Genomic DNA, 13,349 nt, shown 5'->3' with positions numbered 1-13,349 from the left:
GTCCCACAGCCAGGCCATGTTTTTGCTCCCTCCCACACAGTCCACATTTGTGCTCCCTCCCAGCTCCCTGCCAAACAATCCACATTTTTGCTCCCTCCCAGCTCCCTGCCAAACAATCCACATTTTTGCTCCCTCCCAGCTCCTTGCCAAACAATCCACATTTTTGCTCCCTCCCAGCTCCTGGTTGCAAAAACGTGAACTGCCTGTGGGTCCCCAAGGACTGGATCAGAGAAAGAGGTTACAGGCAATACAAACAAGTCAGGTGTAAGGAATGTGACTTTTACATACTGAGGCGGGGTAAGTGAATAAAGCTTTCCAATACAACAACAGGTGATGATGTCGGAGCCAGAATCAAATATCCGGGACGGCAGCCAGGGCAAGCAGAATGCCAAGCGAGCCGAGGCCTGAAGACAGGATGACAGCTGCAGATCGGACGAGGGACGGGCACCACACGTCAAATCACACAGCGGAGCCGCCACATTGCCCGGACCTCGGTCACTCCTTAATCTTCATAATCCAATAAAGTCCATTAACTGCATTCATGGAACTGACTGCATGAGTGAGGTAAGAAAGGCAGCATTGAGAAAATCTGGATTCCAGCCTGATAAAGGGGTTGTATCTAACGACAAAACACTGTCTGAATTGTATGTTGAACACCTGGTCGCGCACAATAAAGTCTGCTAATATGAAAAAGAACAATGTATTGATTGTTATGCAAGCTGCCAGGATAGAGCCGTTAATTTCCTTTCGCATTACCGGTCATCCACTGAACCAATCAGAATGAAACTGCACTGTGCGCAAAAAAGGAAAAACATCACTAAGTATTTATGCAAAGAACATGGGAATCGGCAGGAACAGATTTTGCATGATTACCAGAAATGGAAATATATTTACACTGGCAGCAGCACGGGGGTAATGTATGTGCCAGACATTTTTCACGAATTTCCAAAAAAAATTCTGCAAAAAATCATATGTGTAAATGTGGTACTGCAATAGCTCTAGATAGACGAGAGTGTAACAGGTTTAATTCCAGACTACACTTCTACAATTTATAACTGGAAGATCTTCTGTAACTTTGCGTCTCTCTCTCCACATTAGGTCATCGTATTTCATGTAGCATAAATAAGTGATTTATTAAGAAATTTAACACAAGTCATTAGGCAACATTGCTTTACATATTTTAATATATGACAACTTTGTATATCTTTTAAAGTAGTGATTCTGAACAATCAGGTGTATCATTTAAAAAACCTTTGAAATGTATGAATTTATAATTAATGACATTGTAATAGCAGGCCACCTGAAAATGACACATTCTCACAGCTTGAAAAGCACATTGTAAACTGAACAAGACTGACCAAAGCTTTTTCTGCCTGCGTAAAAGCCCAAAGAAGAACATCCCAGATGAGATTCCTGTGAACAGACATGACAATTAATGTTCAGCATATGGAACTACACCACTATGGTATAATACAACAGCACAGTCAGGCATTGACATAAACACAATTCTGTGGGGGCACCTTGAAATTGTAATAAGTTAGGAAACAGAGATCTGTGTATTATCTTCATGAGTGATACAGCTTGGTGAAGTCTTCGCATCCTGCCAGCTAATGTACTCGTGATCTAGGACGATTGTCACAAAAAAAAAAAAAAAAAAAAAATCTGTTAACAGATACTACTGGCAGTGAAAAAAAAATGTATGGTCACTTTGTCATTTTCCAAACGATGTTTTGGTAGCCACAATGTCATTTAGGTCTGGTTCATGCACTGCAGCAAAAAAAAAGAAAAAAGTACAGTACAAGTCTATCTTATTTTCCATAATTTCTCTTTATATTATATAAAAAAAAAAATTTTACACATTAAAAGGCTAATCTCCACATTGTGTGGAAAGCACAGCAAAGGCACAGAACAAAATAAAAAGCTTAAATAATATAAAAGAAAAACTTTTCTTAAAACAGATACATTCATATGAAATATTTTACTACTACGAAAAATAAATAAGTTTTATACAGAGATTTTGTTGTGTTCTCTCTTCCCAATCATGGGTTGTAGTTGGAGTCTCTAACTCGCATCTCTTTTTTTCTTTAAATCCCTCGTCCGAGATCAGACCACAGTCTGCGCTGTGTCCTTGTTGCCATGGAAATTATTGTCTATGACATCATAGAAGCTGCTCTGTGTTTCCCCTGTGTTGGCTGCTCCTGGTTTTTCTCCAGTCCTGTTTCTCTGAGTGCAAGCGCTGCCTCTTTGTGTGTATATCCATACTGCGGACTACGGGGGGGTTGGGGGGGGGGTTATGGGGCTGTGCGTTCAGGTCTCTTTTAAGGCTTGTTTTATTATATCCCCCGATCTCCAGCCTGCCTTCTCCTTACAGTCAAGTTCAGGTAGGTCCAGGCTGTCCCAACACAATTCAGATTCTTCTGTGTCTCTGCACTGCAACTCATCACCTGCAATACAAGTGCAAGTAATAACCATTCATTAACAGAGGAATCTAAAGTTAGTTAATCTAAAGTTTAGCTAAGTTAGAATCTGTACATACAATTCAGGCTGAAATGTCTCGAGTTTCAGTATCACAGCGGAAAGTTTCTCTACCAACAGGGACATTTTATTTGTTAAAAATATGTGACTTTAGACTTTGCATTCTTTCAGGATTCAAGATTGAAATCAGGACGTGCTTGAATGTAAAGTTGCACCTGCAGTGAACCCACCTCTATCTTCTGACATGCAGTGCTGATGTTCTCCTGCCTGACAGCAAGAGAGCTGCAAAGAGGATGGCGCTTCCTTCTCCTCCAGATCCTCCCCAGTGAGATCGCACTCGTCTGCTGGGCATTGTGGGCCATTAGGGGAGTGACAACCTTGGGTCACGTGACCCAGGGGTATCATTTCCAGCCCTTCTGCCTGGGGGGCCGTCCGCTGCTGCTTCATAGGAACTGATCCGTTTGTGAAACTGGCATTTGTTTTAGAGTAACATCTGAAATAAAATGAATCACAGAAAATATTTTATATTTCAAATTTTTTGCAATTAAACGGAACAAACCTATGCAAAACAGAATCAAAAGAACTGAAAAAAACACTATTGCAAGAATAAATCGGTCCCCATAAGGGAAAAAAACGGATATTTATCACGTTATGGGGACATTGTGTCCCCAAAAGGATATGGATAACCGCTCGCACACACACACACACGCACACGCACATGTAGGGTAAACATATCCTTATGGGGTCTGCTCATTCATTTCAATGGGAAAAATGCTAACGCTAACTATGACAACCTTAACCCCTTCCCTGCCCTAACCATAACCATAAGTAACCAAACAAAATACAAGAGTTTTTGCATTTTTAGTTTTTTCATAGCAGTCACCGATTTTTATAAAATAGAGTTTTCCCTTATAAAACAGATATTTATCACGTTATGGGGACATTGTGTCCCCATAAGGATAGGTATCCCCGCTCGCACACACACACACACACACACACACACACAGATTTGTAATTATATCTTTGTGGGGACTCTCCATTCATTTCTATGGGGAAAACGCTAATCCCCTTAACCCCTACCCAGCCCTAACCTTAACCATAAATAACCAGACTAAATATGAGACTTATGGCATTTGTAGTTTTGATTGCATTCACAGATCTTTTGACCTGAAAAATGGTCCCCACTACGTCAAAAAAACAGGTTTTTATCACATTGTGGGGGACATTTGGTCCCCACAACACAATGTAATATAAACAAAATACACACACACACAAAAATCAACGGAAATATTTCTATTCATAAAAAAGAACTAGGAAGCCTGTCACCAGTTTGCCCAGTGAAACGTGTTTATCCCCCAGTCCCACCCAGTAACTACTGGCTGTTCCTCAAGGTAAATAAACAAGGGCTTTACAGATTCCTCAGGCTGGGTGCACACAGCATAAACTGTTCACTGAAGTACATAAACAAGCCTGGCGTACTTGCAGCAGGGAGAAGGCGGCAGGGGTGTGAACAGGAAATACAGGGCAATGTGAAACTTAAATAAATCAGGGAGCACATCTGGAAAATTACGGCATGCTGAGTGGACTATCAAGTAGGATATCGATTCGGGCAAGTCTGCATACGTTATACAAAGAAGAATTTTTAAGATGACAAATAGACCTGATCTTACTCTAGTTTCACCGCATACAGAGCAAAAATAACAATTTCCTACATAAAATACTCTGCGGCTGAAAGCACTGAGAAGAGGTTTCCCTCTCATACCTGTTGTTATTGCAGAAATTCTGGCAGCTCATGCAGTCTGTGGGGTCAGACTGGGGCACCATGGTGTATAATCCGCCCCCCTGCAAAGGAAAAGGGGCTCCATGGTTGGTACGGCGGCCTGGGCTTCACAGAAATCCGACTTAAGTGGGAGTGACAGACATGTACTCACGTCCTGTGGGTGGCCACCCGGACCCTCGCACTCCAGAGCCCCGAGGTGCGGGGGGCCTTTGTGGCTGTGAGGGTGGGGGCGCGCGGGGGCATAGAGCCCAGCGGTGCCGTTGAGCAGCGCCAAGCCGTTTGGCAGCTTATGGTGCAGATGGGGGCAGCCGGGAGGCGGGACATAACCTTGGTGGGCGTATCCCCCGCGCAGGCCGCCGTTGACGCCGCCGTTGACGTGGCCGGGAAGGGCAGTGTAATCCAGCACATGCCCATTGATCTCAGCAGATGGATAGAGGTATCCAGGGGGGTCGAATTCTGGGAATGGGGAAGAGAAAAATCAGACTGATATCCTCAGTTTCTGCACTCGGTGTGATGTCGAGAGGTACATGATGGTTCGAGACATAGACTATATTAATGTATTCAGAGGAAGTAACAGGGTAATCATTTTGGAGGGAATTACTCATCAGTTTTCGAACACTGACCTGAGTAGAGAGTGACATGGGGGTGTGGTCCCTGATCCCAGGCAGCACAGGGCACAATACTGGGTACAGCCTGGACAGGATGCCAGCCCATCACAGGGCACAAGACTGGGTACAGCCTGGACAGGATGCCAGCCCATCACAGGGCACAAGACTGGGTACAGCCTGGACAGGATGCCAGCCCATCACAGGGCACAAGACTGGGTACAGCCTGGATAGGATGCCAGCCCATCACAGGGCACAAGACTGGGTACAGCCTGGACAGGATGCCAGCCCATCACAGGGCACAAGACTGGGTACAGCCTGGATAGGATATCAGCCCATCACAGGGCACAAGACTGGGTACGGCCTGGACAGGATGCCAGCTCATCACAGGGCACAAGACTGGGTACAGCCTGGACAGGATGCCAGCCCATCACAGGGCACAAGACTGGGTACAGCCTGGACAGGATGTCAGCTCATCACAGGGCACAAGACTGGGTACAGCCTGGACAGGATGCCAGCCCATCACAGGGCACAAGACTGGGTACAGCCTGGACAGGATGTCAGCTCATCACAGGGCACAAGACTGGGTACAGCCTGGACAGGATGCCAGCTCATCACAGGGCACAAGACTGGGTACAGCCTGGACAGGATGCCAGCTCATCACAGGGCACAAGACTGGGTACAGCCTGGACAGGATGCCAGCCCATCACAGGGAACAAGACTGGGTACAGCCTGGATAGGATGCCAGCCCATCACAGGGCACAAGACTGGGTACAGCCTGGATAGGATGCCAGCCCATCACAGGGCACAAGACTGGGTACAGCCTGGATAGGATGCCAGCCCATCACAGGGAACAAGACTGGGTACAGCCTGGATAGGATGCCAGCCCATCACAGGGCACAAGACTGGGTACAGCCTGGATAGGATGCCAGCCCATCACAGGGCACAAGACTGGGTACAGCCTGGATAGGATGCCAGCCCATCACAGGGAACAAGACTGGGTACAGCCTGGACAGGATGCCAGCTCATCACAGGGCACAAGACTGGGTACAGCCTGGACAGGATGCCAGCCCATCAAAGGGCACTTGCATAATGCAATAAGGGGAATTTCAAGACACCACTTGAGCTGATTATAGGAAGGAACCTGCACAACAAGGCAAACATGTAAAGGCAGCAGTCTGAGGCAGCAGTTTGAGGCAGCAGTCTGAGGCAGCAGCACTATCCACTGACACACAAAGTCATGTGGATTGAGTCAGATGATAAAAAATAATAATAATCACATCAATCACCAAACATGTTTATGTTCTACTGCATATAATCAAGTAAAGTATACAGTGAATATTATGGATCTAAAGCCCCTTTGAAGTTTGATTTACCAACTTTCCACAAATCTACTGCAGAAGTTCTCAAAAGAGAAACATGATCTTATGCCTTGAATCCTGACACTGCCTAGGAGGTGGTCTGCTGGAAAATTACAAAGTGCAATTCTGAGCTGTACAATGGTGGTAATGTGTGGGATCCAAACACACATTTAAGCTTAAAATAAATGTTATTCAGCAAGGTGCTGACCTACATCATAACATATTTAATAAAATTCTATAACTGTTTTTCAGTATAGCACCATTCACATGGAAAAAAACGAATACCTGCCTTTTATCACACAGGCAGAAATGACTTTTCTTGCATTTCTACAAGAGCATCTGGTGATAACGAGGGTTATGAAAAAGACTTACAATCACATACCCACAGGTCAGCAAAATCTGTGCTTAAGTTAACTGATAGGCCTCCTCTCTTAGGTATACCCCTGTGCTTAAGTTAACAGATAGGCCTCCTCTCTTAGGTATACCCCTGTGCTTAAGTTAACTGATAGGCCTCCTCTCTTAGGTATACCCCTGTGCTTAAGTTAACAGATAGGCCTCCTCTCTTAGGTATACCCCTGTGCTTAAGTTAACTGATAGGCCTCCTCTCTTAGGTATACCCCTGTGCTTAAGTTAACAGATAGGCCTCCTCTCTTAAGTATACCCCTGTGCTTAAGTTAACTGATAGGCCTCCTCTCTTAGGTATACCACTGTGCTTAAGTTAACTGATAGGCCTCCTCTCTTAAGTATACCACTGTGCTTAAGTTAACTGATAGGCCTCCTCTCTTAGGTATACCCCTGTGCTTAAGTTAACTGATAGGCCTCCTCTCTTAGGTATACCACTGTGCTTAAGTTAACTGATAGGCCTCCTCTCTTAGGCATAGCAATGACCCACATCCTACTTAAGCACGGATACGGAATGGTGTCTCTCATTTAGCAATGACAGCCATGTGTCACAGATAAGCAGGTACTTGTTAATGTGTGACTGAACCGTACTGTTGTTTACCGTTTTGTTTACTGTTTTGTAGAATTTTAGTCACCTGACTTAGGTTAGATTCTTTGGGAAGAGCTAAATAAAGCAGTAACGGAAATACAATTCAGTCAAAATTATTTGACTATTTTTAAGGGATATGCTCAGCCCCATGAACACCACAATAAATTATACAATAAAAGCCAGGGCCGGTATGCATATAAAACTTCCCAAGAATGGTCTTAAGAATGGTCGTACACTTGGACTTAAGAGTTAAAAAAAATCTTAGCAAAAAGTAGGACCTAAGAGCATTGTATAAAGCTTAAAAGTAACTTTCAGCAAAGTCTAAGCCCAATTCCTAAGTGCTGACGGAGCCAGCATTTAAGTGTCGTGAAATGAGGACTACAAATAAAATCCCGCCCCAAATACTAAGTTCAACCAATAGAGGAGCTGCAGGTGAATATATTAGGGACATTAAACCGTTAATGTAGAGCTTTATACAACATACCTTTCTGTGATCATACCTTTAATTGGTTGTAGGAAAATCTACCTAGCACACCACCAATCAATTTCCACTAATAGATGCACATGTTGTATAAATTATGGGTCAAACGCAAAACTCAAAGCAAGACATTGGATCCTAAAAGAAAACCAAACTGGACGACAAACAAAACGGTTCTTTTGGCACAGTTGGTGCTTAAATGGAAGGAGGTAGTGTGAGGAAAGTTTGGCCCAGCTGTTACAAGCACAGACAAAAAAAGCTTAGGAGGCTATTGCAAGCTCCGTAGATGCTGCGTCACCTCGGACAAGGCGTTCAGCAGAGGAATGTGAAAAAAAGTGGTATAATGTTTTATCGACCTCGCGAAAGGAAATCACAGTTTATAAAGCAAGCATGCAAGCTACAGGTTTGTGTCATTACTTAAATTGCTCTTATGACCCTCGCTATAATAGATGATAATAATAATAATAATTATTATTATTATTATTATTATTATTATTATTATATTTTTTTCCAGTTACCAAAAACGTAGCATCATTATCACCTTCAGTTCATCTGTAAGTGCATTTTTAGGTGACGTAGGAGATTGTATCCGGTTCCTAATTAGGCTGGTAACAAAAACAATGCCCTCATGCCATCATATCTTTTGTGCCATTTTAGTTTCCTAAGCTGTACTATAATCCAAAACATTTCACATTTGCATGCACTCGTTGATCGGCAAAGGGGTCATATAAATTTTCTGTGTTTTTTCCTGATTGGGTGGGACATGCGTTTAAGACGTCTAATTTCTTGGGAGGTTAGATAACAAGGAAAAGAAAGGGGGGGAGGGGGGGGGTCTTTCATCACAGTCTGAAGGCAACAACTATCAGTAGCTCCTGCTGGATATTGCTAATCAGAAATTAAACAGAGACGAGAATCTCTAGCATTCATTGAATGACAATTCCTACAGCTGTTGTTGAGATAAAACTGACATGTATATACCAGCAATTGCACCTTTTTTAGGTCATTGAGGCTCAAAACTGTCCTGAAGGCCGACTTGTATACATCAAAAAAAAAAAAAAAACATTTGGCGCAACACAACTGGATCAAAACCTGTTGATACAGGATGTGAGACAGACTTCCATTTCTATCATCTCTCTTCATCGGTCAAAAAAAAAGCATTTCACAGCAGTTTTTTGTTTTCACGTCAAAGGCACCATGACTAAACCTTTCACACAGGGCTCCAGCTTGTTAAGACACTGATAAGAGCTGATTCAAAAGCACAAACATTCACTGGGACATAAATCAACAGCACTGAGAATAGAAATGGAAGAAGAGACCATACCCAACTTTTATATATAATAATCTTAAAAACAAACTCTATAATATTTACACAAACAGTTATTATTATTTTTACTAAACAGCAGAAACCTTAAATTAATCCCACATGGCAACTCTGACCTTAATAAAACAATAATAACATTAAACAAGATCAAATAAGATTGACTGGTAACAGAAAACAGCCTTCCTCACAAACAGAATACAAAATGAAGCCTAGGTATATAAAGAGGAAATATACAAATGTGGTCATCACTTATTGTTTTAGATGGCAAACAATGGGATGGAATTTTTCCATAGTTTATATTTCTAAAAGTGGTTGTTAAAAGCAGTGTTTCTCTGAGACCTCCAGACAGTCCATGTTTTTCGGGAGAGAGCAAAAATGTAGACTGTCTCGTAGAGAGATGGGAGGGAGCAAAAACGTGGACCGTCTGGGGGTCTCTGAGGACTGGGTGCGGAAACACTGCTTCAAAATGCCTTAAGTATGAAATATAAAGCAAATAAATAAAAGATTTCATCTTTATTCTCATTTACCCACGGGACCCCGTCCTGCCCCCTGCCACTCACTCTGCAGGCTGCCCTGCTGCCGGTTCCTCCACAGACACATGGCGATGAAGACCAACAGGATGAGCACCATCACTCCCAGCACGCTGCCCACGATCAGGTAGAGCAGGCCCCCAGGAGGCGTCTGGGGGTCCAGGGAATAGGGCCCCGGCGGCGTGACCGGGTTCGCGGGTGCCATGCCCGGGGCAGGTCGTGCTACAAGAGAGCAAACGTCATAAGAGCTTAGTTCCACTGGCTGCCCTTCAAAGGGAATCCACATGCCTGCCTGTCATACTGCAGTGATTAAAAGTGCATTCTTCCTACTAAAATTTAAACAGCATGGTCTGATTTGAAAATATCATTATTGTCATAGTTTGATGTAAATTTATATAGGTGGGCGGAGTTTGGGGGAGGGGGCTCTCTCCCCTAGTCGCCTGAGTCGATTAATTGGCACATGCCCTGCGCTGGCACTGTGCACCTCTGCATAAGCGCTTTTTTGCTACCCTATGAGTCACTGGACACCAGCCCTGCTCCTGCTGACCCACCACGCTGCGGAGTTTAGGTGCAGCTCTAATTTAATACACCTGATTCAGGCACTTCAGTAGTACCTCAGTATCAGAGCCACCGTAGCGTCAACATAGCTGGCTCTAATACTGAGGTGATACTGAAGGGTGTGATTATCTGTATCAGGTGTGTTAAATTAGGACTGTACCTAAGCTCTGCAGCGTGGCAGATCTCCAGGAACACTGACCCATAGGTAGATAAAATAGTAGGTTATGAATCCCTCAGATATGTAAGTTAACATCTAAAGTAAGCAGGATGCAGGTTTCAGGCTCCACAAACTCTTACTAAAATGGAGGAAGTTTGTGTGTGTGTGTGTAGATCACATTTGAGGACCAAATTGTCCCCAAAGTGTAGTAAAACCTGAAATTTCCCTACTTTTGGGGACATCTTTTGAGGTCCTCATTTGGATAACCTCAGGTTTATAAACGTCTGTGAATGCAATCAAAAAAAGTAAAAATGCAAAAAGTCTTGTATTTGGGTTGGTTACTTATGGTTAAGGTTAGGGATGGGTAGAGGTTAAGGGTGTCGTGATTGGGATTAGGGTTTTTCCCATAGAAATGAATGGATGGTCCCCATTTAGATAGGTAGACTAACTTGAGGACAATTTTTCAGGTCCTTACAAAGATCTATGACTTAAAAATGTCAAAAGCCTCATAATTTGTTTGGTTACTTATGGTTAAGGTTAGGGCTGGGTAGGGGTTAAGGTGGTAATGTTGGGATTGGAGTTTTCCCAATAGAAAGGAATGGAGAGTCCGCACAAAGATGTAATTACAAACCATTGGGTATGTGTGTGTGTGTGTGTGTGTGTGTGCGTGTGTGTGTGTGTGTGTGTGTGTGTGTGTGTGCAAAGATAACCTACAGAGCTATTCATGTTTTAAAAAACTACTTCTGGTTAATCTAAAGACCTAACATCCAAGGCCCACTGTAACAGCCCAATAACCTCTACCATGCAAATCAATGCAAACCTAACAACATGTCTTCATGTAACTGAAGAGCAAATTTCCAAAATTCATTCTGTGCACGGGATAAGTTTTTGAGGAAATTTCTGCAGACTTAGTGAGTTTCGGAAATTTAACAAAACGTCTTCGTTGGACCACATGCAGATGGAGTGAGCTGATGAGGAAGCCTTTGGGTCATTGGCGGTCGCATCTCAAAACAACAAAAAAATGGACTGAGTGGGTTTTGGAAATTTGTCCTTCAGTTGACAGTATATGTTTCCGCTCACCTTTGGTCTCACAGATCATGACATTGCTATATTCACTCTCGCCCCCGTCATTGAAACACTGCATCTTGATGTCATAGGACGTCTCCGGCTGCAACTGTCCAATCAGGTGCGACTGTTTGAGTCCTATGTGGCCAGCATAAACACAGCGATAACTCATTAAATGTATTCCCTCTTGCTTTTCACCAAAAAACACAACATAGATTAACTAAACAAAGGTTCTTTGTGAACAGCCTGACCCTGAGCTCCGCAAAAGTAAACTGTTTTTATTTTCCTGCGTTCAAAATGGATAAATTTAATTTACTACGAGAAACTTGAATTTAAAGCAAAAACCCTTATTTGCATCCTATGCCTTGTAATAAAATTAAGCCCCCCCTCCTGAAACCCCGGGCTATATATGTAACCACCCCACCCGCACTCACATAACACAACGCAGACTGCAGCCTTCCTAAGAAAATTTGGCAGGAAGCCTTTGAAAGGTCTGTGCTGGTGCCTAGGGGCGAGCCTAGAGAGAGGGGTTAAGAAGTCAGGGCCATAGGGGTGGGTGGGTGGGGGGGGGTTCGGCCTTTTGGCTGTAAACATTCCTGATGGCAATCTGAGCTCTTTTGGCTCTCGGGTGTAAGGTTTCAGTTTTGGGCCATTAGTGAGACAGACCCATTTATTCAAGACACATTTTACGCTGCCTCATTACCCAGCAGCAGTGCTGCCTGCACATCAATGGCTGCAGTGACCTACACCCCCCACCCCCACCACTAGGAGTGGGGATCTGTTCCCTTTTTGGGATGCCGGTGGGAATAACCCATTCCGGCCCCACTTTGTGCCCAGCATCCCGTAATATTTTTTTCCCTTTTTCTTTGTAATGACTGAGTTGTACCAGCCACGCAAACTTCCTCCAGCTGCCGCTTTTTCTGTTCGCCGTCCCAGACAAAAAACTCACCCTCGACGACGTCCCTCTTATAGTCGCTGTCGTTGTCACTGTCCGTCGGCCTGTAGTATATGTAGAAGCCCTGAATGGGCGTGTTGTTGTTGCTGGACGGAGTGTACTGTAGGAGACGGGGTTAGATCAGGTCGCGAGTCAGAACGCAGGCCATGTCAGCCGGTTCCGTATCACTCCCCAACATTTAACCTGAATGCCAGCAACAGCATGACAAGAACTCTGTCAATGTCGACGGCGCTCAAAAGGCTGGAGCAGAAAAGTCCTGCGAGCAGATGCAAATGCAGGTTTACGGATGCTGGGAGCGAAGATTGAGATTAGATAAAAACCATACCGGGAGAAGGAAAAAAAAACGGACGATTTCAATCAACTTTTCCATTACACACTATAGTTTTCCTCTCTCTAATCGGCTGTACAGACCTGCTCCCTAACCCTGTTACATGCATACCAACCCAAAAGGCTTGCTAATCGCCCTCAGTGCTGGGCTCAGTTCTTAAATGGCGTAATTCGTATCCTTTGCCAGTAGCAGATAAGCAATTGTACAACGGCTGGGTCTAATGATTATACCCATTGAACAACTTAAAAGGCTGATCGCTTGCCATCGACGACATGCTCGCCAGATAAAAGGTTTCCCAACCTGAGAGATTAAGTGCTTTCTTGGGTCAGTACCTTGCCTTGAATTCCCCCACCTCCCCCCCACAACGTCCCACACGTTAGACACCAGTGATGCACTTACGGTCCAACGCAGCCTGATCTGCGTGTCGCTGATGGCTTCCGTGGTGGAAATGTGCGGGCCAGCCACGGGTCGATTGGAGACGGGCGGACTGACTGAGGACACCTGATACTGCCGAGAGGGGGAGCTGTGCAGACTGTCGCCGTACATGTTCACGGCAATGACACGGAACCGGTACATGGAACCTGCAACAGCACAAGTAGCTATAATGGACCGCTGTGCTGATGTCATACGAAGAAGACTGGTTATTGGTTAAAGAAGTGAAATGCAAGGCGCTTGCTTGGTGACCCAGGGAAATGTCGACCTCATCACAATCGGGACGTCCTAAATCCCTGCGTAGCCACACGCG

The 13,349-nt window shown here is 44.2% G+C and overlaps 1 protein-coding gene across 2 annotated transcripts in view; it reads right to left on the bottom strand.

Moving 5' to 3' along the window:
• Positions 1-1,162: 1,162 nt before the first annotated feature.
• The window catches only part of LOC111838027 (cell adhesion molecule-related/down-regulated by oncogenes), a 39,224-nt gene continuing 27,037 nt past the window's right edge, over positions 1,163-13,349 (bottom strand). For both annotated transcript variants that reach the window (XM_023800578.2, XM_023800577.2), the window contains exons 13-20: positions 13,004-13,185; positions 12,271-12,376; positions 11,337-11,459; positions 9,572-9,763; positions 4,407-4,711; positions 4,238-4,317; positions 2,706-2,968; positions 1,163-2,444 (exon numbers count right to left, since the gene is read on the bottom strand). In XM_023800578.2, the coding sequence (XP_023656346.2) occupies positions 2,308-2,444; positions 2,706-2,968; positions 4,238-4,317; positions 4,407-4,711; positions 9,572-9,763; positions 11,337-11,459; positions 12,271-12,376; positions 13,004-13,185 (1,388 nt within the window). In that variant the 3' untranslated portion in view covers positions 1,163-2,307. The remainder of the gene's footprint in view (positions 2,445-2,705; positions 2,969-4,237; positions 4,318-4,406; positions 4,712-9,571; positions 9,764-11,336; positions 11,460-12,270; positions 12,377-13,003; positions 13,186-13,349) is intronic.

The sequence above is a fragment of the Paramormyrops kingsleyae genome, chromosome 18 (assembly GCF_048594095.1).
Source record: "Paramormyrops kingsleyae isolate MSU_618 chromosome 18, PKINGS_0.4, whole genome shotgun sequence".
In the NCBI taxonomy this organism is placed as follows: domain Eukaryota; kingdom Metazoa; phylum Chordata; class Actinopteri; order Osteoglossiformes; family Mormyridae; genus Paramormyrops; species Paramormyrops kingsleyae.
This window is presented reverse-complemented; position numbering and strand designations above follow the sequence as displayed.